Source organism: Garra rufa, chromosome 11, assembly GCF_049309525.1.
Source record: "Garra rufa chromosome 11, GarRuf1.0, whole genome shotgun sequence".
Taxonomy (NCBI): Eukaryota; Metazoa; Chordata; class Actinopteri; order Cypriniformes; family Cyprinidae; genus Garra; species Garra rufa.
The window spans coordinates 21986999-22013514 of NC_133371.1; the positions used below are offsets into that span (position 1 = coordinate 21986999).

The 26516-nt window shown below is 37.2% G+C and overlaps 1 protein-coding gene across 1 annotated transcript in view; it reads left to right on the forward strand.

Moving 5' to 3' along the window:
* The window catches only part of kcnab1a (potassium voltage-gated channel subfamily A regulatory beta subunit 1a), a 122674-nt gene extending 97971 nt beyond the window's left edge, over window positions 1-24703 (forward strand). The window contains exons 4-14 of the mRNA XM_073850571.1: window positions 785-864; window positions 947-991; window positions 4596-4640; window positions 5153-5196; window positions 8434-8520; window positions 15532-15617; window positions 18899-19019; window positions 19161-19255; window positions 19413-19533; window positions 20844-20932; window positions 21011-24703. Of these exons, the coding sequence (XP_073706672.1) occupies window positions 785-864; window positions 947-991; window positions 4596-4640; window positions 5153-5196; window positions 8434-8520; window positions 15532-15617; window positions 18899-19019; window positions 19161-19255; window positions 19413-19533; window positions 20844-20932; window positions 21011-21100 (903 nt within the window). The 3' untranslated portion in view covers window positions 21101-24703. The remainder of the gene's footprint in view (window positions 1-784; window positions 865-946; window positions 992-4595; window positions 4641-5152; window positions 5197-8433; window positions 8521-15531; window positions 15618-18898; window positions 19020-19160; window positions 19256-19412; window positions 19534-20843; window positions 20933-21010) is intronic.
* Window positions 24704-26516: the final 1813 nt, after the last annotated feature.

Here is a 26516-nt window from a genome sequence, read left to right on the forward strand (position 1 = left end):
CTTTTTTCTACCTTTGCACAGCTTTAGCCCTGCAACTAAGAGCCTGTTACAAATTGTCCTAGCCGTGCACTTCACGCTAGCTGCCATTTGCCATTCTTCTTGTAGGTAACTTGATGTCATCCTATATGGTTGTTGAGTGACATTCGAATGAGTTTGCGGTTATCCTGGTCAGTGGAGATTTGTTTTACCCTCTCTGCCTGACTGTAGCTTTGTTGTCCCAATGTCTGCAGCTTGACCTTGTTCTTATAAACTGGATAGAAGAATTTAGGATGGAAGCAGCCTCAGGCTCACCCTATCCCTCTGCTAGTAAACCAGAATTAACCCCTTTTTTTCCTCACTCAAAACTTTTTTTTTTCAAATCTTTTGCTATGGTCAGTAGTTATTATTTGATTCCAAATACATTTGAGATACTACTAGCACTGTTTTTGCCACCAAGCTGGTCCTATTAGAAGAGGACAGTGATGACCACTCTTTAAGAGAGTGCTCCTAATCTCAGCTTGTTACCTGTATAAAAGACACCTGGGAGCCAGAAATCTTGCTGATTGATAGGGGATCAAATACAATTTATAACTTTTTTGAAATGCGTTTTTCTGGATTTTGTTTGTTGTTATTCTGTCTCTCACTGTAATAAACCTACCATTAAAATTATATACTGATCATTTCTTCATCAGCAGGGGATCAAATAATTATTTTCCCCGCTGAACTGGATATAGGTTGACCCTTCTATCTCTGTTTTTATGTGTGTGTGTGTGTGTGTGTGTGTGTGTGTGTGTGTGTCTTCCAGGTGGCAGAGCAGCTGATGACTATCGCGTATGAGAGTGGGGTGAACCTTTTTGACACCGCAGAGGTGTATGCTGCTGGAAAGTGAGTGTGACTCAGCATCAGCAAGATTACCCATAATTCACTTTACTCCATGAGTCATTATTAACACCTCTGTCTGTTACAGAGCTGAAGTCATACTGGGGAACATCATCAAAAAGAAGGGCTGGAGGTATGTTTGATTTGTATGTATGTCAAGCACACCTGTATAACTGTAATACAAGATAAAGGAGGTACAAACAAAACAAATATGAGTGAAACTGGAGCTTTTATTCTCTTTGTAGTACCTGCTGGCTCAAGCATTGGTTATGTGTCTGTACTTACACACACTTTTGATGGAGGCTTTGATCTCTGGGATCCTGCTCAGTTTGTATCACTTAATCACTGCCAGCAGATGAGTGCATCCTGGTGAGGGCTGTTGCCATAGCAACAGATGACAACCCACTGTGATCGCCATGACTTCTGGAATGACAGTGCTTTTGCTGACTATGAAAACTATGAAAAATTACTCAGCTGATTTGTCACTTGAAGTGAGATTTATCATTCGCTGTGAGATTCACAGCAGTTTCCACATTAGCTGGGATAAAGAGTTAGAAAAGAAAAGTTTAAAGCAGAGTACTTGTTAACCTGCTATTTTTAAAAAGTTGTATTGGAAACTATATGCAGTTTGTTCCCAGTCGTAACTATGATTTGAGAGGACGTTCATGTACAACATAAAAATTATGTTGAGAATAATTTCATATACATAAAGGCAGCCATAACTCAGCAGGCAACCAGTTATCATCTGGAAAATAAAAAGTGCCTCAACTCTTGACAGTTCTAACAAGTAGTTAGTTAAGAAAGGAAGAAAAAAAGAAATCATTATTTCAGAATAAAAATTCCTGATAATTTACTCACCCCCATATCATCCAAGATGTTTATGTCTTTATTTCTTCAGTCGAAAAGAAAATAAGGTTTTTGAGGAAAACATTCCAGGATTTTTGTCCATATGGTGGACTTTAATGGGAGCCAATGGGTTGAAGGTCCAAACTGCCGTTTTAATGCAGCTTCACAATCCTAGCCGAGGAATAAGGGTCTTATCTAGCAAAACGATAGGTAATTTTCTAAAAAAAAAAAAAATACAATAAAAACAACATTTATAAACCACAAATTTTAACCAAAAATCCTCATCTTGCACTAGCTAGACTTCACACATTACATAGTAACCACTGGCAGAAGTACCAAACCAGAGTTTACAAAGCAAACATGCGAAGAATATTGAACGGCCTTTAAAAAGAAGGCAATTTTGAAGTTGGAGAAGAAAATTAGATGGAGAGAGTTTTTCGCCTACCCTACCTTTTTGAACCTTTTAGATCATGTAAAGCACTTTGGGACTGCATTGAAACTACAATTCGGACCTCCAAACCGTTAGCTCCCATTACAGTGAACCAATCCTTTAAGTTTACTTGGTATATTCAAGTCTTCATAAATTGGCTTCTGAGTAAGTTTGAATAAATTGAGCAACCTTAACTAGATTTTAGGCAATAAGTTTGCAAGATATCTATAAGCAATTAACGCTGACATATATTGACATTCACAGTTACTATGCACTGCTTTTGGGTCCGTTTTGATTTATTACTTCATTGATTTATTGGTTACTTTTTACTTGATTTATTACCAGATATATTACTTTTATTTAGCTAGGAAGCATTAAACTTATGAAAAATTAAAACAATTATAATGTTACTTTTGAACTGGCAACAAAATACAGTCAAACCAAAAATGTATTCAGACACCAGTTATAATTTTTTTAAGTGAGGATAGCAAAATAAAGTAAACTGTGACATTTTATACCCAAAATCTTCATATAGTGGATAATATATGATAATAATATAACATATAAAATTGATACAAATTTGGGACCAAAAATTATTTAGACACTTTGACCTGACCATGTTTTGCTTAAGTGTTTCTTCTTTAATTGCTAATGCAACCTTTTTACACCACATACTTGATTGTAATCGATTACACACCTTTCCATCAAAGTTATCTGACATTATCAAGCTGAATTTGTTCTGACAAAGTTGTTGTCATATTTTATTACCATTTTTTAAACTATAGTGAATAAACTGTGATAATAGAAATAGAAATGTTGAGGGTGTCTGAGTAAAATTTGGTTTGACTGTATATCATGGTTTATTGTATCAAATATTAAGCAGCACAATTGTTTTCGAAATTGATAAATAATATGTCTCGAGCACCCACATTTTTCCATGGATTAGAAGGATCATGCAATTCTGAAGTCTGAAATAATGGTTACTGAAAATTCAGCTTTGCCATCGCAGCAATACATTTAAATAGAATAAACATGAAATTCCCTTTTTTAAATATATTAAAATAGAAAACAGTTATTTTACATTGCAGTGATATTTCACAATATTACTCTTTTTAATGTATTTTTGATCCAATAAATGCAACCTTGGTGAGCATAAGAAACTTCTTTCAAAAATGTTTTAAACATTTAACCCAACCTCCAATTTTTCAGTGATAGTGTAAATGTACCAGGTATCTTTTATACTGTATGCCATGCACACGTATTATGGTAGAATGCTATTCCGAAAATTGCCATAGACTCTTTCTTTTTCTCTCTCTCTCTCTTTCCCCTTGATACATATCTCATCAGACTTGTAGGGTTCAGATCCGCTCTGTCCCCAAACCAATTTAATCTGGCCACCTTTATTAGCCTCACAATCTTCCCAGATCCAAGATCTGTATTACAGACCACGCTGTTATGCTGACAAATTTGCTCATTCCACTGCAGCGAACATACATGAATATCCCATGACTCCAATCAAAATTCAAGAATGCATCTGTATGGATCTCTTCTGTAAATGTTTGATGGATATACATTAAAACTGAAGCGACCCCCGAGATCCACAGTTTTAATGAACAGAGCAGAGACGGTACGCTGTGGGACTAGTTTGCCCTCTCTTCTTTCATCAGTTTACTTTCCTACTCAATCTTTTATATCTTCCCAGTTCATTCTTTCTCTCTCTCTCCAGTATTCTAATTCATATCCCATTCCCCATTTCCCTCATAACCCAGTTTCTCCCCACCAGCTTTTCTTTCATTCTCTTTCCTTCCGTCATCTTTTTCACCAACTCATTCCCTCTGTGGAGATGATGGTGTGAAGTTCTTGTGTTTTTACACCAGCTGCTCGTTTGCTACACAGTGACAATTGGGTGTGAAACCCAAAGCCATTGAATTCACTTATAATATGACATCTGGCCTAAAATATCTGTTTAATTTCACAGCCTGGCTTTCTTGTTTAAAATTTCTTTTGTAAGGCCAAAATTTAGAGGACAGCAAGAGTTTACACCAGTGAAAGCTCATTTACACCCATTTACAATGCAGATGAGAGTGACTCTGAGAGACCTGCAGATTACTGCCAAAACAGCTACAGGCGAAGGTTACACATGTATCATCACTGAGCAATGGCATCACTATTTCTGCAGTTCTGCCTCTAGAGTGTGCTTCCTGTTTGATGAAGTAATAAATCCAATGAACTTTTAATTAATTTAATCCATACTTGCTGAATAAATGTATTCATTTATTAAAAAAAGAATCAAAGTGACTCCAAAAACTGACCCATAACTGAAAACTGTAGCTTGACTGCACAAAAAACCTACTATGGTTAGATTATAATTGCACATGTAAATATACTTACAGTTAATTTTATGTTGCAAATTCACATTATTAACTTTGCTTTTCCCTCTCTGCTCCCATCTTTTCTCAAGACGATCCAGTCTGGTTATTACCACAAAGCTCTACTGGGGTGGAAAGTAAGTAAACTGTCATTTCGCTCATTGTGCATGTCACGTCCTGTCATGACAACTTTTATTTCATAACTCTCACACTGTTGCACATTCTAAAGGGCAGCACACTTAATTCAGACATTTGTGGATTCCCACATTTCATAAATGCAATTACGGACTTCCGTTTAGGTCAAGCGCTGACCTAGCTGTTTTCTGTATGAGTAAGTATTCTCCAAGTAAGTGAGCAGAAGTGCAGCTGCGGAGCCTGATAAGACTAAAGAAAAGGCCTGTCCCATTTCCCCATAAATCCTCTCTCTCTCATGAATAATAATCAGAATTTAAATATGCCAGAGTTTTATTTGAAGTAAAAAAAAAAAAAAAACGAACACGCAAGAGGGACAGTTTGAAAAGAAGAAAAAGATGAGCAAGAAACTCTGGCAGAAGGAGGACACGTCTCATATGCTAGACTGAATTCGGCTGTCTGAAATTTTGCTTTCTGATGTACATCTGTCTCTGTGTGTTTCTATTATTTACCACAGAGCTGAGACTGAACGAGGCCTTTCTAGGAAACACATTATTGAAGGTGAAGTACACATTTATGTGCTTTCTAAATACTCTCACTCTGTGATCATTGCTTGTGTGTGTGTGTTTGTATGTGTGACATGTTCAGCTCCTCGCTGGGCATTGATTGAGTGGATTTAGTGTTAGTGTCGCTCTGGCGGGCAGAACTAACAGACTGCAGGACTAAAGACGATGTAGATGCAAGTGACTCTCTTAACGGCATCAGTAACTGAACACACATTGCACATAATAAAGCTGAGAATGAACATCATGAGTATCTGAGTGAAAAATAGCATATTTTTTTCCCTGACTGATTTTCATCTGACACCAATAGACATCTTGTATTATGATGTTACATTTCAGCAAGCTGTACTTACATGTATAGTGCCTTGCGAAAGTATTCTTTTTTTCACTTTTTTTTTTGTTATTTTGCAGCCTTATATGTTAAACTGTGTTAAATAACTTTTTCCCCACATTAGTCTACACTCCATATACCATAATAACAAAGCAAAAAAACTGATTTGTGACTTTGTAAAAATTTTTTTAAATAAAACACTGAAATAAGTACATTGCATAAGTATTCATACTCTTAACGCTGTACTTAGTTGAAGCACCTTTACAGCCTCAAGTGTTTTCGGTAAGATTTGACAAGCTTTTGCACTTTGCATTTGCATTTGGCAGTTATTTGGCATTCTTTTCCTCAATTCTTCACCTTTCAAGCTCTGTTAGCTTGGATGGGGTCTGGCAGATATTTTCAGGTTTCTCCAGAAATGCACAGGCTCTGGCTGGTCCACTCAAGGACATTCACAGAGTTGTCTATAAGCCACACTTGCTGTGTGCTTAGGGTCATTGTCCTGTTGAAAGGCGAACATTCCGCCCAGTTTGAGGTTCTGAATGGTCTGGAAGTTTTCATTAAGGATATCTCTAATTTTGGCTGTGTTGAGTTTTTCTTCTACATTGACAAGTCGTTTAGTCCCTGCCAATGAAAAACAGCCCCACAGCATGAGGCTGCTACCATCACACTTTACTGTTGAGATGGTACTCTGAAGGTGGTGACCAGTGTCTCGTTTCCTTCAAACATGATGCTTAGAATTGAGGTTGATCAGACCACAGAATCTTGTTTCTCAATCTGAGGGTCCTTTAGATGCTTTTTCGCAAATTCAACATAAAGCCCAGATCGGTGGAGTGTTGCAGTGATGTCTGTCCTTGTAAGTTTCTCACATCTGCATATATGATCATGGAGCTCAACTAGAGTGACCATCAGCTTCTTGGTCACCAGTCTAACCAAGGCTTTTCTCCATCAATTGCTCAGTTTGGCCAGCTCCTAGGTGTTCCAAACTTCTTTCATTATGGATAATGGAGGCTACATGCTACACTGAACCTTCATTGTAGCTGATTTTTTTCTGAACTCTTCCCCAGATGTGTGGCTTGACGCAGTCCTGTTTCTGAGCTTTACAGGCAGTTTTTTTTTTTTTTTTTTTTTTTTTTACCTCAGGGCTTGGTTTTTTGCTCTGATATGCATTTTCAGCTGTTAGACCTTTTATTAAAATATGTGTGCCTTTCCAAATCATACCCATTCAATTGAATTTGCCACAGGTTAACTCCACTTGAAGTGTAGTAATATCTACAAGTGATATGAATGCTCCTGAGCTAAATTTTAGATGTTCCAGAAAAGGGTATGAATACTTATGCAATGAATTCATGTAAGTGTTTTATTTCTAATGAATTTGCAATGTTGTTACAAACCTGTTTTTGCTTTGTCATTATGGTGTATGGAGTGTAGATTGATGTGGGAAAAAGTTATTCAAAGCAGTTTAACATAATGTGAAAAGATGAATGGGGTGTGAATACTTTCGCAAGGCACTGTAAGATGTAGAGGAAATATTTAAAAGCCTAATGAAAAAAAGAAAATAATGAGACCTTTTTATTTGTGGATGAAGTACTTGCTTGAAAAAAAAATAGTTTCTATGTTCTATTGCATACAGTAGATGCTATCAATAGGGTCAGAGTTACATTTGATGTGAAAGTACGGAAATAATTCCCACCCCTGGCCTAGATATTCAGGGTTACAGGGAGGATGAATGATTGGTTGTGTATGCTGTTCCACACTGGCTCTTATTTTTCTTCCACACCAGCAAGTTTGGGGCCAGACACCTATTTTACAAACATAGAGCTCAGGATACACATTGCTCTCGCCCACCTGCAGCTCCCTGCATTTGGAGCATGTCTGTGAACACGCCGGGCATATTATTTTACATCACTGGATTTGGTTCAGTCATTGGTCTGGTCAGGCTGGAAAGCACACACACACACACACACACACACACACACACACACACATAAATATATACACAAAGATAAGGGTGGACAGAGACTTTGAGACTTTGATATTTTTTGGCACACAATTTCAGACACACAATCTGTCTTTTAGTATATAGAAATATTGTTATATATTGTATAAATACATATAGTGTGTGTGGCCCTGTGAAATGAAGTGACAACCATTCACAGTATGACAGTCTGAATTAAGTTATTAAAAAATACACAAAAAAATAAAAAATACTGTTATTAATTACTCATCCTCATGTCGTTCCAAACCCGTAAGACCTTTGTTCATCTAGCTAGTTTATTAGCTGTGCTGAAACAAACAAAATAAATCTACACTGGGGTGTGATGGGGAAAAATAGGATGTTGTCAGTTCTACTAACTGTTGTGCTACTTTGCACTATATAATTGATCAATCACATAGCTCTCTTTGGCTCTTTTGGCTGTGTCTCAAACTGCTGACAACCACCCTTATTTCTTGACGCTAAAGCTTTAGCTGACCTCAAGATGCTGACCCTGTCAAAGTGAACCTCTAGAGGTGGACACTGGAGGGAATCCAGTCCCAAACTCTCTTCATTACGCTTGACGATCAATCCAGCATTCTACCGAATTAAAGAATGAACGAGCACTAGGGCCCAGTAGGCTACAGGACGAACTTGGTTACTACAGAGTCTACCAAACTCACGCAGCTGGGCGTCCCTTGTCTGTGGAGCTTGATTAAGTGGGAAAGCTTGTCCTGATCTTATGAGGGCTTGAAATTCTTCATGTTATGAAGAGTCCTCAACAAACTGTTGTCTGTCAGAGCATGCAACTTTTCAATTAGCACTAACATGTCCCTAATGTATGCCTATTTAATAATGCTACAGATTCCTGTTTTGAAGGGGAAGACAAACAAATGCCAAGACTGACTCACAATATATATCTTGACTTTCAGGTCTTAAAGGATCCTTGCAGAGGATGCAGCTGGAATATGTAGATGTGGTCTTCGCCAACCGACCTGATAGTAACACACCAATGGAGGGTAAGTTTGGCCATTAAAAAATGGGTTGCCAGATGAAAGGCAGACAGATATGACACGGACAGGACACAAGAGAAGTCCAGTAAACAGGCGAGGGTCGATCAACGGAGAACGTAATCCAGGGGGCAAAGCAAACGGGTAATCCACAGACAAACTATAGTCCAGACGAGGGACAATCAAAAGTGTGAAACGGCAAGACAAAGAGTAATCCAAGACAGGCGAGAAATCCAGGGCAGGCAGAGAAACAGACAGGATGAGATAATCCAGGCAGGGAATCAAGACACGGATGACTAGACTAAATACAAGACTTAATTTAGACTAAGGAAACTAGGAAATGGCTCCGTAGAGTGCTAACACTAGGAGTGTGTTAAACGCAGACAATACTCGGCCATCCGAGATGGTTTGGGTGATCTGGGTGGGTGTTAAATAGTGTGTGTGAGTGGTTGCAGCTGTGTGTAATCAGTGCAATAGATGATGGGAAATGTAGTCCAGGATGACATGCAACAGTCTGTGTAGTGTAATAGTCAAATGTAATTGGACAGCGATCTCTGGTGGTGAACAGATGGAAAACCATGGACCGGATTTGTGACAATTAAAATATATTTTATTAATCTTAAAAACAGTTGCTTTTTTTGCATAATTCATTGATAAATATAATATAAGTGCAGCATTTATCTAACATAGAAATCTTTTGTAACATTATTAATGTCTTCAATAGCTGGATTTCCATCCAAAGTTATGAATTTATCTAAATTTAACTATACAAAATTGCAATAATACATAATACATTTGCAAATAAGCATAGTTTCCATCCAACGAGTCATAGAGAACAAAATAGTCACTTCCTGATAAACTGGCACTAAATATCACTAAGAAAAGTAGGAGAAGCCACTGAATATAATCATTTTCATATATAATAAATTATTTGCGCCTTAGAGCGAGCAGATGAAACATAATAAATGCGGTCATTGCTTTTGGAGGTGGATGCCTGCTGTTTGGGAATGCAGTCTTGTAAGAAAGTTCTGGGAGGCAATTATACAAAAATACTTTGATGACAGACTTTGCTCTGGCATTTGAGAATGACCATAACAACATTTCAGATGCTGTGCAATGAGGTCTGTCCACTGGTTTGTCAAGTTATGCCATCCCACTGCACAAAGTCACTTGATTTTTGGAGCACATGGAGGAATTTATTTTACCTTAATCTAATGACGAAAACTTACCTGTGGAAACTTTTCTCGTAAGACGTGAAATACGTACCAATTAGTACATATCACTGCAGTTTCCAACAAAAATGAACACTAGAGGTGGTAAAACAGCGAGCACTTGTAATCAGTAGCTCAGTCGGCACCAAGTTGGACTTAGAATGTGGAATCTGTGGGTAAGAATCCCATGAAAAACATGACTCATGATGAAAAGGCTGAAAGATGAAAGATTGAAAAACAAGCTGAAACGGCATGCTTGCGATTGTGTTTTTACAACACATTCATTTTTGTTCATGAAACATTCACAAAGGTACGTATTTCCCGTCTTGCAGAAAAAAGTTCCCACAGGTACGTTTTCATCATGAGATCAGGTTGAATTCATTCTTTAAATGTGTTTCCATCTCCCATTATTCGCATTAACTCGTCAAAAACCACCTCAAGGGATTGTTAAAAACTTTTATGCAAAGTTTTCTTGAAATTTGGAGTTTCCATCACTTGTTTCTGATGCGATACTTCAAAATATGCATAAAAACAAGGTGATGGAAACAGCTAGTGTCACTTTCTGCTGAATAAAAGTAATATTGAACAAAAAGAACCTTACTCACCCCAAACCTTTGAACAGTAGTGCATTTACATTGTTTTGGGTACATTTTGAAGACTTTAGTAGACTGGTAGGTTTAGTCATTCATACAAGTTTCCCCTTGAAGGAATTTTCTTGACCTTCAACAAAGCACTTTGAGAAACTCTCTGGAAAGTGCTGCGAAGTTAGCAATGACAATACTGCCATGTACAAAGGAATGAGTGTGTCAGACTAAAAGGGTTGGTGTCCTGCAGGCACATCCATCTGAGGTCTATGTTCTCTGAAAGATGTATTCGTGATAACAGGGTTACGATTAAGTGCAGTCCCTGGGGTGCCATCACGGTAAAAATTCTGAATAACCAGCCTTTCTTACTTGTACCCAAAGTACGCAATGCAGCCAGCAGGCTACAACGCTGCTGTTAAAGCTCTGTGCCGCCCAAAGCTTCAAGTGCAGTCAGCCTGAAAATCTAATCTACTGTTTAATAATGTGCTTTTGGTACAAACCACAGGATAGCAAAATCTCTTGAACAGTATAAATCGGTTACAACAAATGGGACAGAGAGAAACAACTGCACTGAGTGATTTAGAGAAAATGTGAAGATAGTTCATTAAAATGAGTATCTGCTGCTGATGCTGTTTTTTTAAAGTGAAAGTTTTATTCGCAGAAGAGCAAAATGAGAAGAAGAAAGATAATTGAGCCTCTTTGACCTTCACTACTCATAAAGAAATTACCAGCTCTTGTAACAACACATCCTCTTTCATTTATCCATCCTATTAAGTCTAGACATTTGCTTAAGCACATGCAGAGAAGAGAGAAGAACAGATGTAGTAGAGGAAGATGTAGAATAAGAAAGATAGAAGTAGAGCATTTGGCTTCAAAATAGTTTTTCTTCTGATTAATAACAAGGAGTAAACCCAGAAATAGATGCAAATACATTGCAAGAATCATTTTTGCAATGTATTGTGTTACAATAAAAATAGCAATAAGTAGCGCCAGTAGCTAAGTGCAACCATTTCACACCATTGGAATAATAGCGCCCCCATAGTCCTAAATATGTTTAAAACGGTGTGGATTTTTAAAAAATAATGTAAAACTTTCATGGGTTTTATACTACATATTTCAGTAAGAGACATCATTTTTGTTATAATTTGAGCCTACTGTATACAAGTTTTAATACCCAGAGTTCCCTTTAAAGATGCTAGACTTAGCATAAAAAGTTCATTACTGCCTGGCAGATATCACTGAAATAGGTGTCCTGAGAATTTGTAATGTATATGTGACTGCCATATAGCAGGAAAATTTGCATATTTGAATGCAGTGCAGGTTTGCTGACGTGTTTGATGAGTTTGGAGTTAGCAAAGTTGGCGAAATGGCTGAAATAGCATCTTGTAGAGCTAAAAAGACTTTCGAAAGAGAGAGATTTTCATACTCTCTTTTCATGAGCTCAATCAATATTCTCGTGTTGGGGGGATCAGTATGGCCCTCTGGTAATGTATGTACCGCTTAGAGCTGCTCTGTTATGTAGCATTCAGGGCTTAGTAATATTTCAAAGCTCTGCGCTGGATGCCAAGGTCACCCTGACTCAGCCATTTGTTCCAGACCTCACTACTTTAACAAGCTTTTCAACTTTCACTCCATCACTTCTCACTCATGGAATTTAACACAGTGCCTGCCAACCTGCTTGCCTTGAATTATTTGTTAATGCTACATCCTTTTACTGTTTTTACATCTTCCCAAACAAAAGAGATAAAAATGTTAATTTGTCACAAATTCATAGTTAATTTGACAACCGTATAGGACTGTAAAACAATCCCATTGGCTGAAATAATATTAAATTAGTGCTCGTTCAGTGCCTTATTAGAAATCCCACAAACCCTGTTAAAAAATGCTGGTCTTAAACTGGTCCTTAGGTGGTTTAAGCTGGTCCTAAGATGGCCATGTGCTGGTCCTATCATCTTAGGACCAGCATAAACCATAGCAGTGAACATGAAAACAATCTTAAATGCAACATAGGCTTAATGGGAAAACATGCCTGTAGCTACAGTTTTGCTAAACTTCAAAAATCATACAATTCACTGCAGTTTCGCACTTAAAGGGATAGTTCACCCAAAAATGAAAATTTGATGTTAATCTGCTTACCTCCAGGGCATCCAAGATGTAGGTGACTTTGTTTCTTCAGTAGAACACAAACAAAGATTTTTTAACTCAAACTGTTGCAGTCTGTTAGTCATATAATGGCAGTGAATGGGCACCAAACCTTTGAAAGTAAAAAAAAAAAATGCACAGACAAATCCAAATTAAACCCTGCGGCTTGTGATGATACATTCATGTCCTAAGACACGAAACGATCGTTTTTTGCGAGAAACTGAACAGTATTTATATCATTTTTTACCTTTGATACACAGCAATGTCCAACTGTCCTGAGCGTGTGCTCAGCATCTGGCGCGTTACATGTGTACGTGCTCTGGTGTAGTATTCGCAAACGCCGGAAGTGATCCGGGACTGTTGAGTTTTCACTGATTCTGAGCCTGATCGCTTGAAATTATGGTTGTTTGCTCTTTGGCTGGATACCAACACACCCATACACTACAGTAGAGCGCGTACACAGGTAATACGCTGGAGGCTGAGCATGCGCTCAGAACAGTTGGACATTGCTGTGAATAAAAGGTAAATAATGATATAAATACTGTTCAGTTTCTCACAAAAAAAAAAAAACGATCGTTTCATGTCTTAGGACATCAATGTATCGTCACAAGCCGCAGAGTGTAATTTGGATTTGTCTGTGCATGTTTTTTTTTTTTTACTTTCAAAGGTTTGGTGCCCATTCACTGCCACTATATGACTAACAGACTGCAACGGTTTTGAGTTAAAAATCTTTGTTTGTGTTCTACTGAAGAAACAAAGTCACCTACATCTTGGATGCCCTGGGGGTAAGCAGATAAACATCAAATTTTCATTTTTGGGTGAACTATCCCTTTAAATTAACACTGGTGTTTTATTCCTTTTCAACCAACTATTATTATAAGGGCAAATTATCAAACAAAAACATTTTCACATGGTTCCTTGCATAATACTATATAATGATCTCAAAACACTTCAAAGGTTACTCCACCCCAAAATTTAAATTTTGTTATGATTCACTTACCCCGTGTTGTTCCAAACCCGTAAAAGCTTTGCTCGTCTTCGGAAAACAATTTAGGATATTTTGGATGAAAACCGGGAGCTTTGTGACTGTCCCATTGACTGCCAAGTAAATAACACTGTCAAGGCCCAGAAAAGTATGAAAGATGTCGTCAAAATAGTTCATCTGCTATCAGTGGTTCAACCATAATTTTACGAAACTACGAGAATACTTTTTGTAAGCCAGCTGGTTGGCTGGTTTTAGCTGGTCAACCAGGCTGGTTTTAGAGGGGTTTTGGCCACTTGTCTTAGCTGGTCAGGCTGGGAGACCACCAGCTAAAACCAGCATGACCAGCCTGGGAGACCAGCTAAAACCAGCTACTTCCAGTTTAAACCAGCTAGGACCAGCCAACCAGCCTAGGCTGGTTTTAGCTGGTTTTTTTTTTTTTAGCAAGGGGTGTCAGCCACAACACACAGATTTGTTTTCTACATGTATTTATGCTTTGATTCAAACGAAAACAGCGTATCCACGTGACGCAGCTGACAGAGAACAGCGTACGCTGTTTGCGTCCAGATGAATTGTTGAATAAAGTTGTTATTTTTAATTCTCTGCTTATAAAAAGTATTCTCGTAGCTTCGTAAAATGATTGTTGAACCACTGATGGCAGATGGACTATTTTGACAATGTCTTTCATACTTTTCTGGGCCTGAAAGTGTTATTTACTTGGCAGTCAATGGGACAGTCACAAAGCTCCCGGTTTGTATCCAAAATATCTTAATTTGACGAACAAAGCTTTTACGGGTTTGGAACGACATGGTGATTAATGATAACATTTTTATTTTGAGGTGGAGTAACCCTTTCAGCTAACATAACCAGTTCCTTTTTCTGACATAGTAAACTTGCTCAATAGCTCACCTGGTACAGCATTGCACTTGTGAAACAAGAGTCAACAGAAGAGCTCAAAGCTTACAGAAGCAAGCTAAAGCATGGTTGCTGTAACAAATGTATTTTTATCTCATTTTTCCTTTTGTTAACACTATCTGTTAGGCTTAGGTAGGGTTTAGTGAAGGTTATACGTTGTTTTCAAATGTGATAAAGCATTACCATCACTCACCACACATTCTATTTTGAAAGTGCTGTGAAAATTGCAAGCCTAGACTCCTTAATCATCTCTGGTTCTTATCTTTAAACATGGGACAGATGTGGACGTCTCTCTCTCTCTCTGTGTCTGTCTCATAGGCATGGGCAGGCAGATCACTATGCAGTGCTTTTTTGCTGCATTGATGCGAAAAGTGTCCAGAGTTTAGCACTCCTCACTGTGTGCAGTGCATATTAAAGTTCCTCAGTGGCTCTGCAGTCCCCTGACTCTGCTTTCTCACTTTTCTTACCTGATTACAATTTCATCTGCATGAAGGGTAAAAGCTGAAGGGAATATAAAGTTACACAGTGCTTTATTATTCAATTTTTCCTCTTGAGTGCACTTATTCAATTAAGGGAAACTACACAAAAGAACGTCAAGCTGAACTTAATCCACCCAAGCTGAGACTCACAGTGAATGAAACTATATTGTACTACACCAGATTAAGTCACGACCTGAAGTCTGAGAAAGTACGCACAGGTGCACTGTAAGAATAAGAGAACTCAGTAGAAAAACAGATAAGGTATTGGAAACTTTCTGCCAGGACTGATAAATGTTACATTTACAGGCATTATAGACATTTAAACACAATTTCTGTCTGGATACTTTTTATGAATTCATTATTTTCTCTTGTGGATTATATGCAAAAATATTTTACGTGAAATATCTCATTCAGGTCAGTACTAAATAAAAAATAACATGCATTTTGTATGATCCCTTATATTTTGAAAAAATAATTCACATTTTGCATATTCTGACCTCAACTGAAAGTGTGTTTCTTTTAAGCATGACAAAAGGTTATTAAAACATAATGAGTATAAATGTACTGTAAAGTAAATCATTTGACATTATTACAAAGTGCACTTTAAAAGTGCACTTCAATTTGAAGTACACTACAAATTCACAGTTATAAAATTATGATGGCTTCTTTTTTAATAACAGAATTTGTGATTTTTTTTGTCTCCACAGAGATCGTCAGAGCTATGACTTACGTGATAAACCAAGGCATGTCCATGTACTGGGGAACCTCGCGATGGACAGCTATGGAAATAATGGTAAGTAACATTTTAAACAGCATTTGTCATGAGAAACTTAATTCAAAGTGTCACCCTGCAGGGCATTCAAGTGTATCACTTACAGTATATGAGATGAGTGTTGTCACTGATCATTGACTTCCTACAACAAAGTATCCTCATGTATCTCAGCTCCTTTGGAGTATACTGGCCACATCACATATTTTTAGCCCAGTGTTTTGCAGTACTGTATGTGGCTATAATTGCAGTGTAGCACAAAGCAAGTTGGCCCAAACTGATATGTTGTAATTAAGCACTGACATTATTAATTCATGGGTGATAAATGAAGGCTTGATCAGGGTTTTTACAGAGAGGACACACACTGATGACCTGTAATTTGTGTGACTGTGATAATACCATGTACTGGTGTCACGCCAGATCCATCCCACGTAAACACACCCCCACGACTGGAACTTGTGTTCACAGCCTGAAATGAGCTCTGTGCATGCATATGCAAACAAGGAGTCAATGGGGTTGTCAGCAGTCGTGTGATATTAATATAAACGTTATATAGAGAGACTAGCTGTCACTTTTATTTTAGTCACTATTTCTCAGTGTGTACCTACCTAAAGACTTGAGTGCAGAAAAGCTATTGGAACAGTTTCACCATTATTACATGGGAAAAGGGATATTATATTATATTATTATATATTTTTTAATAATACATAAATAATACTAATAATAATAATACATACTTTTTGTCACGTATGTGGTCTATCCTGTCATTATGAACTCTTGCACAACACATTCTGGACTTCATTCCCCACAAGCCACTGCACCAATCACTGCACACACCTGCTCCTCGTTTTCCACTGCACTGATTGCTGCACACACCTGTTTCACATTTACCCACATGCATTTAAGCCACAGACACACACACTTCTGGGCGAAGTCTTATTGTTCCGTATGGTCATTATTCCGAGCGTTTCTTTCCGTGTTTGTTTGCCCTGTGTTTGATTCCTGGACTCCTCCCCGTGTTTTGATTCTCGCTGCCAGCCCCGACCTTCTGCCTGTGTTTGACTACTCTTTGGATTATCCTCGTTGTTGTTGTTTGCCGGTGATTGACCCTGTCTGTGTACCACGCCTTCTTAATAAAGCCTGCACTTGGATCCGAACGTCTGTCTCCCGAGTCCCCCATTGTGACACTTTTATTTAGCATTAAATTGCATTAAATGCTGTTCTGAATTTTCTGTTCATCAAATAATAATGAAAAAAAAAATGCATCACAGTCTTTACGAAAAATATTACACATCACAGTTGTTTTCAACAATGTTAGTACAGATGTATTAAAATTATTTCTGAAGGATCTGAAGAAAATTCAGCTTTTCCATCACAGTTATAGTTGCTATCACAGTTACTAAGTCGGCTTGAGAAATCCAACTTTCTGAAATGATAGTTAAGTTCTTCTTATTCTACACTGCAAAAAAGGGGGTTATCTTACTCAGTAGTTTTGTCTTGTTTTTAGTCAAAATATCTAAAAAAATTAAATTAAGATGTATTTACTAATGGGGGGGGGTGAATTCAATTAAGTGCAGTATGCTAAAATCACAAACTCCAAACTTGGGTCAGACCTTGGGTTGCTATATCTTTTCTACCTGATCGAACTTTTCGTTAAACAGACAATCAAAACTATGAAATGTCCCATAGACATTTTTTAAGGGTGTCAAAACTTTTGTACAGTAAAACTTTACAAAGTGTTAAGCTGGCTATTAGCGAAGCTTAATGACTTTCTAGGACAACATGCTAAACATGCCAGCAACATGCTAATCATGTTAAAAAAACGTTAGCAACATGCTAACAACATGTTAATCATATTAAAAGCATGCTAATCATGTTAAAAACATGCTGGCAACATGTTAAATCATGTTAGCAATGTGCTAAATCATGCCAGCAGCATGCTATCAACATCTGTCTCTAAACTTTCAAACTTAAAGCTTTTACAACTGCCTCAAACTTTCAGGCTAGGCTTTCAAAGTTTCAACTTCAAAGTTTGTTCACAAACTTTACACATCTAGTTTTATATTTTACAATATTGCTGTTTTAATTTTTTTTATCAAATAAATGCAGCTTTTGTGAGCATAAGAGAGAATCGCCTAAAAAACTAAAACCAGCCTAAGCTGCTTGGCTGGTCTTCGCTGGTTTAAGCTGGAATTACCAGTTTTTTCCTGGTCTCCCAGCCTGGCCAAGCTGGTTTTAGCTGTTTGGCCAGCTAGTCTTCCAGCCGATTAGATAAGACCAGTCTGGCCAGCTAAAGAAGTGGCCAAAGCCCCTCTAAAACCAGCCTCCTGACGAGTTATGAGCAGCTATGACCAGGCTGGACGACCAGCTAAAACCAGCCAACCAGCTTTCCAGCTTCCAAAAGCATCTTAACGACCCCAAATTTTTGAACTGTACTTTTATATAAGAAGACATTTTTACCTTTCAGACTGAATGTGGCTTTACTGTTCACTTTTTACCCAACGGCGATAGTAAAAATTAGGACTGCCCTCAACTAAAGATTTTTTTGGTTGTCTAGTACTTGAAAAAACAGCAAGGAAACTTAATTAACATTTTCATAATTTATTGATAAACTAGCACTTTCTTCGTTTTCGGCTTAAGAGATGAAGTCGGCGACACTAGCTATGTTGAAGTATTGCATCAGAAACAAGTGATGGAAACGCCACATTTCAAATAAAAATCCCTTAATTCGCAAAAAGTTTTTACGCTCACATGCAGGCATCCACCTCTAAAAGCGACGACCGCATTTACTGTGTTTCGTCTGTTTACTGCGAGGCGCAAGTAATTTATTATATATGAAAATTATTATATTCAGTGGCTTCTCCTACTTTAGTAGTGATATATAGTGCCAGTTTATCAGGAAGTGACTATTTTGTTCTCTTTGACTTGTTGGATGGAAACAGAGCTTACTCGCAAATGTTTTATGCGATATTCCAATTTTGCGCATAATGAGAGTATTTGTTTTCTATTACAATTGGCTCATAGATATATTTTTCATGTCTGTAAGGCAAGTATACACAGAGTTTTGAAGTTTTGCGCTCAAGTTCACAGAGATTGAGATGGCAGAAAGCGCATCCTATAATAATTTTACAAAAGTGCAACGTTTCGTTGTTATTGTGAGTGCACACAAATAAACATAGTCTTTACAGATTCCAAAGATGTATTACTTTTATCTGTATGACCAAAAATGATGAAGTATTTCAAGAGCAAGTGACAGCACATATTTAAGATGAAAGTGTAATGTAATTTTTTCTCTGTCTTTTAAGGAGGCATACTCTGTAGCGAGGCAGTTTAACCTCATTCCTCCAGTGTGTGAGCAGGCTGAATATCATCTCTTCCAAAGGGAGAAGGTTGAAGTGCAGCTGCCTGAGCTCTACCATAAGATAGGCAGGTGTCAATCAATCATCATTTACTCAGTCAATCTCAGTGAATATGATACTGTCAAATTTAGAGAATTCATCAGTGAGAGCATGCAGCAGCTGCTCATCCTGGTCATAAATATGACCTTGTGTCTGTTGGGGACTGTAGGTGTTGGCGCCATGACATGGTCTCCATTGGCCTGTGGGATCATCAGTGGAAAGTATGAAAACGGTATCCCAGATTCCTCCAGGGCAGCTATGAAGGTACCCAGAGTTAAAGGCAAATAAAATCAGAATTTGCTAGAATTTTCTAGAAACTTACTGCTGCATATACACAACGACAAATCAAATATTTATTTTCTGCCATGCTTCTTCATACCTAACTCAACTCGTCTACGTCTTTTGTCTTTTTGCCTTGAAGTCATACCAGTGGCTGAAAGACAAGATAGTCAGTGATGATGGACGAAAGCAGCAGGCAAAGCTAAAAGAACTCAGTCATATTGCTGAGAAGCTAGGCTGCACTTTGCCTCAACTCGCCGTAGGTAAGACTTTTCCCATCAACACTTTTACAGGGTTGTCTTACCAGTGGAGCTGCCAGTTCAGTGTAGACTTTTGAGCTAGCAGAGCTCATGCAGTTCTTGCTTCTTGTTCTTAAATTATTGCTGAGGAGGTGTTGTAAAAGAATTTGCTGCATTGACAGTTGTACAAATTTATATATATAAAAAAGCTATTTGTTAGCATTTCTTGTAAGCATTCTAAATGGCAATAGGTAAAACATGTTCACGTTCAAAAATGAAAATTCTGCCATTAATTACTCACCCTCATGTCACTCCAAACTCGTAAGACCTTCATTCATCTACGAAACACAAATTAAGATATTAGAGAGCTTTTTGGCCCTGTAGACAGAAAAGCAACTGACACATTAAAGACCCAGAAAGGTAGTAAGGACATCATTAAAATAATTCATGTGAGGTCAGTGGTTAAATCTCAATTTTATGAAGCTACGAAAATACTTTTTGTTTGCAAAGGCAACATAAGTAACTTTAAACCACTGATGTCACATGGACTATTTTAACTACGTCCTTACTACTCTTCTGGACATTGAACATAGTAGCACCGTTGTTGTCTACGCAGGGTCAAAAAGCTTTTGGATTTCATCAAAAATATCTTAACTTGTGCTCTGAAGATGAACAAAGGTCTTACAGGTTTGGAACGGCATAAGGGTGAATAATTTACAAAATTTTCCCTTGTTTGCCCTAAACAGTTCAACTGCCAGCAGCTGCTGTTCTTTAGATAAATCCTTAAGGTCCCACAAATTCTTTGGTTTTTCAGCATTTTTGTGTATTTGAACCCTTTCCAACAATGACTGTATGCTTTTGAGATCCATCTTTTCACACTGAGGGGGACTCATATGCAACTATTACAGAAGGTTCAAACACTCACTGATGCTTCAGAAGGAAAAACTATCCATTAAGAGCCAGGGGTGTAAACTTTTGAACCAAATACATTTTTTTCTTATTATGCCTAAATATCATTTTTTTTATTTTATTTAGTACTTCCCTTCAGAAGCCACAGAAGACACTTACATTTTTCCTAAAAGACAAAATAAGTTCAATTTTCCCATAATCTTCAAATTTTCACCCCCTGGCTCTCAATGCATTATGTTTTCCTTCTTTGAACCTTCTGTAATAGTTGCATATCCTAATAATTTTAATTCAATTTTGTGGGACCTGAAGGATTTTTCTCAAGAACAGTGGGCAGTTTAACTATTCAGGACAAAGAAGGGACTCGTGGACAACTATCACTGCTAAAAAGATAGTTTTGAAAACTTTTTGTCACTTTTCCTCTCCAGCCTGGTGTCTGCGGAACGAGGGAGTAAGTTCGGTACTATTAGGAACCTCAAATGCAGAGCAGCTAACTGAAAACCTGGGAGCCATACAGGTAAGCAATGAATCTATTGACTTTCCAAACATCTGTTAATTTCCAGAAGCTCCCTGACTAATTTCTCTGCACATTTAGGTTCTTCCAAAGATGACATCCCACGTGGTTTCAGACATCGATCACATACTTGGGAACAGGCCATACAGTAAGAAGGACTATCGGTCCTAGGGTCTCTGGACACAGGCTCAGGGTGACAAGAGATATGTGTGTAGCAGTGTTAGTGCCCTAGTGGTTCCTGCTCTGAATCTGTTTTCATCATGGGTCCGACCTCTCTCTGAAGCCTTAGAGTGCCGTCCTCCATAACCTGTACCTTCATTCCCTCTGTTTTTGCTAGTGTGCCTTTGCACCCAAACACCACAGCAAGAATCCCCACGACTGGTGTCCAGGTGTCATCTTGTAACGGCACCTTGCGGGAGAGCTTCACTCACAGATGTGATCTACGAACCTAAGAAAGACACATGCTTGGCCTCTGCTCTCAAAACCATCAGCCACCGGGTATCTGGCGGTATTAGCACACAGAGTGGAGGAACAAAGCATGTCGCCCTCTTGTGTTCAAACGCAGCAACTGCAAACCTGTTTCACAGACTAGAGCACAGACTCAGTGGAACAGCGTGCGTTTATCAAGATTCAAGCTGTTTTGCCTGTGCAAGAATGCCTGTGTTGATATTTTATGAGGGATATTTTAAAAAGATCATGCGTGTTTGCTTTACAATGTGAGCTACAGGTACATGTGGTAGAAGAATAAATAAATGCACACATCTGACCTATAGGAAATTACTTGAACGAGGGTAATAAATCTATGAATACATGCTTACTGAACATGCAACTGTATTATAAACCGACCTCAAGCCGCACTGCAGTATAAATATTCAGTATTAGAGTTGATCTGACATGCGTAGAGTATATTATGCCAGCATTCATGGTAATGTTTGATTATAAATGAGTGACTTGTTTTTTCCTTTTAGTAACAGTGTGGAAAATATTCAGAGAAAAACAACTTCAAGGGATACCCTTGTGAAAAAGAAGTGTGCTTAATTGTGTTGAACATGCACTTTTAGTGTACTTCAAAAAGTAGTCTAGCCATGTAAGTGTACTCAAATAGAGTATATTTTCATGACCATATTTTTAATACACTTAATTGGAATTTAAAAAGTCAATTTACTTTAAAGGAAACCCCGGGTAGTAAGACTTGTATGGCTTAATATAACGTAAACAATGTCTCTTACTGAAATATGTAGCAGAAAACCCATGAAAGACCTACGTTATTTTAAAAAATCCACAATCAATTTATACATATTTTGGACTATAGAGGGGCGCCGTTACTTTCGATGACATGAAATAGTTTTACTCTTCGAGCTACTGGCACTGCCTGTTGGTCTTTTTACCACAACACAACTTAAAAATAAAAATAAAATACTGATACGATGCCACATTGTGTGGCTCTTGTTTGTAACAACAAGAGAAGCAATGTAAGTCTTTAGTGCTGGCCTAGCGATAAGAAGAGAAGAAAAGAATGGGAAGATGCCTGTGGATTAATAAAACTTTTTAAAAACCTGCGTCTTTGTTCTCTCCACTTTAGCCCTGATGCATTTGAGGCTTTTAGTAGACCACAGCTACTGAAAGAGCTAACGAACGGCAAAGATAAGAAACGCTAGATGCCATTCTGACAGGATGTAAACATGCTGACACTTGTCATGACAGCCACTGAAGGAGTTTCTCTGCACGGATTTTACTCGATATCTGGTTTTTAGACTCTTTCAGTAGCTGTGGTCATTGTATCAGTATTTTATTCTCAGAGTGTTTTCTGAATTGTGTAACAGGTAGCACCAGTAGCTCCATTTCATGTCACAATGGCGCCCCCATAATCCAAAATATGTATAAAACAATGTTGTTGTTTTTTAATTAACGTAAATCTGTCATGGGTTTTCTCCTACACATTTCATCATTTACATTATATTAAGCCATACATGTGCATTTTAAATCATTATGTTTTAATAATCAGTTGTCGTGCTTTAAATAAGTACACTTATTTTTGTGTTTATGAACATATTAGAGCACATTTAAAGTACTTGATTATAATTTCAACTGACATGTGTTTTGCATAGTGTGTAGTGTTATTACATTTAAAGCTGGTATATTTTAAATGTATTATGTAGTGAACTGCAGATTTATTTATACAAATGTGTAATTACATATATTTTTAAATACATTATATTTAGGTTTCAATAAAAATTAGATGGAAATATATATTTAGTTTACCATAAATGCTTGTCAGTACATTTTAACCACAAAGAAATAGTTCAAAGACAAAAGAAATAGTTATGAAAGATGTACTTAAAGGGGTAGTTCACCCAAAAATGAAAAATCTGTTATTAAAAACTCATGTCATTCCAAAGACCTTTGTTCATCTTCGGAACACAAATTAAGATATTTTTGTTGCATAGACAGCAACACAACTCACGTTCAAGGCCCAAAAAGGTAGTAAGGATATTGTTAAAACAGTCCACAGGACATCAGTGGTTCAATCTTAATTTTATGAAGCTACGAGAATACTTTTTGTGCACAAAGAAAACTAAAATAATTTTATTAGAATTTTATTATTTCAACCTTACTACCTTTCGGGGCCTTGAATGTGTCAGCTGCGTTGCTGTCTATGGAGGGCCAGAAAGCTTTTGGATTTCATTAGAAATATCTTATTTTGTGTTCGGAAGATGAACAAAGATCTTACAGGTTTAGAGCAACAATAGGGTGAGTAATTAATGACATAATTTTCATTTGGGGGTGAACTAACACTTTAGAGCATTTTTTGGTCCACTTAAATAGAACATAAAGTTCTGCATTTAATAAAAATTTCAACTATAATACGTACTCTTTTTAAAAGTATTCTAAAGTATTCTTCTTTTTCACAAAGGTAGTTCACCCAAAAAGAAACATTTTATCATAATTTGCTTTAACCTCGTCGTTCCAAACCTGAATTACTTTCTTTCTTCTATAAAAGATATTTTGTACATTGAGATGTTAAAAAAGAAAGAAACTCATACAGGTTCCAACATGAGGGTCAGTGAATGACATGTTTTCATTTTGGGGTGGACTGTCCCTTTAAGAATCAAGGAGCTCCTGATATGCATGGCAGCGTTAAGATATAATGGGAGCGAATATGATTTACTGTTTGCGGGTGCCTCATGTTTGATTTTATAGCTCTTGTTCGCCCTACTTGAAAGCCATACTTTATCACGCCCTAGATATTTAAACACAGATGAGCTGCTTTACCCTGTAGTATTTAAATTCTGCAAGTGTTTAGATTCATTTGAAAGCTGTTGGAATTTGGTTTGATGAAATAGAAAACATAAAGAGTGAAACTTCAAAACTAGTGTTCAGAGAAACACAGAAGGCTTTATGAGATCCTTGTGTACATAGTGTTACCTTTAGTCTCCCTGCGGAGTGCCTTGATTCTCACCTGCATGAACATTAGGGCTTGCCCATTCTCCCATGGGTCCATGAGTGTAATACTGTGAGCTTTTCTCAATTTTTACAAAAACGAAGAAATCACACCACGTGGTGAATATTGTTTTCTAAAGTTTGTAACATTGTTTCCGAGAAAAGGTGAGCTGTTGGATACACAGGCTGTTCTGAATCTCTGCATCAGGGTCTTTTATCTTATCATGCATCTCTCTCCCTGTATGGCAGCAGTGACTTCTGTAAATAGAAATATGTAAACAGTACATAGAGGTAGATTATATGCTTGAAATAAAAGCGCATCTGGCCAGTAAACCAATGTGTGTTTCCTTATTAGGGCTGGGCAATATAACAGTTTGTTTGTTTGCATGACAAAAGACAGCACTGTTATTATTTAGCCCAAGTCAGTGTTGGCTCTGTTCATAAACTGTAAAAAAAAAAAAAAAAAAAAAAAAAAAAAACGTTTTAGAAAAACAATAATCAGCATGATCTATACTGCAGCCATCCATCAGGGGGCGATTGAAACGATTTGGCTTTACTTTTCAGGAAATGTGAGGAACAGCTGGTTCTGTTCAGATGGAACTGCACGATAAGTTGTAGCTATTGTAATCATGATCATGATTTCTACTTCTCTTGATTTATTAAGTTGTCGGCTATATTTGCCTGAAGGCATTTCATTTTAATTTGGCATGTGTGTTATGTTGCATTGGTAACAAGCTTTCATAGTTGCGGTTGCCAGATGTCAGGAGTTTAAATGCCTCACAGCTTTTTTCTTAAATCAATAAATTTTCTGGCCAGTGCTTTGCTTAATCTTCTCAACCTGGCATATTAATTTCACATTATTACTCATATTAATACAGCAAAACAGAGAAACAGAACACAGCTTGTAGATAGAAAAAAGTGGATTCCACAGATATTTATGTAGCCTAATAGTAAAGTCACGTTTTCCTGACTGATAAAAATTGAGCATGAAAAAATGTTGAGCAAAAAATGTACATCTCATTCAGTCAAACTGAAATGTATATCGTTTTGCAACACTATTTTTCGAAATCCATAAGTTAAAATGAAGTAGGTCTTAAAGTGACAGCAGCATAATATAGGGTGAATGAAGAGCACTTCGATAAGGGGACCCCATTTATAGTGGCATTCCAAATGAAGTAAATCCATTCACACAAGTCCCCTTCACAAGCCCATTACAAAAGGATACATGTGATGGTCACTTCAAGGAAGTAATTTGATTGTTTATGGTCATGTGACCCAGGATCCATGATGTATTTCAAAGCTAGATAGCAGGAGAATCTGAGTTCAATGTATAAACAGTAATTCAATAGTTTTCTTTTAAAAATAGTTTTGTTTTGTTGTACATAAATTTAAGAGTGCTGCAAGGATGAAATATTTTTGTAGGCCACAACCCGAAAATGAGTTAGCATTTTAGCACTTCCAGTTCAGCACTTCCAGTTCCAGTTCAACTGTCCTATTTTTAATTTGTTACGATACTTAAGTACACTTTTCAAGAATCTATACTTTACTGGAGTAGTTTCATTTTGAGTAACTTTTACTTTTTCTTCGCTACATTTCAAAGTTTAAGATCATACTTTTTACTCCACTACATTTCATAAAACCTATTGTTACTCCTTATTTTGAAATGAAGAAATCATCTGTGCTCTGAGATGCTGTGTCCGATTCATGAAGGAGCTAATTCTTTTTAATGAACCTTTTAAATTGGTTTACAAATCGCACAAACAATTCACTCGCTAATTCAGAGGCAGTCTGTATTTACAAGTCTGACAAGAATTGGGGATCCCCTATTCCAGTGTATGCGCGACTAATGCCGCAAAAAGTAAGTTACTAATGTTAGGATTATTAGTTGGTTATTGTATCTGAAAATCATATTTACATTTACATTTAGACATTTAGCAGACACTTTTATCCAAAGCAACCTACAAAAGAGGACAATGGAAGCAACAAAAATCAACAAAAGATTGCTATGAAAAGTCTAATTTGGCCTAACATAGTACACACACAGTAGCAAGGTTTTTTTTTTAATTATATAATTAATAAAAAAAATAAAATGGATAGAATAAAAAATGCAAACTAGTGTTAGAGGCATAAAACTAGAGTTCAAAAA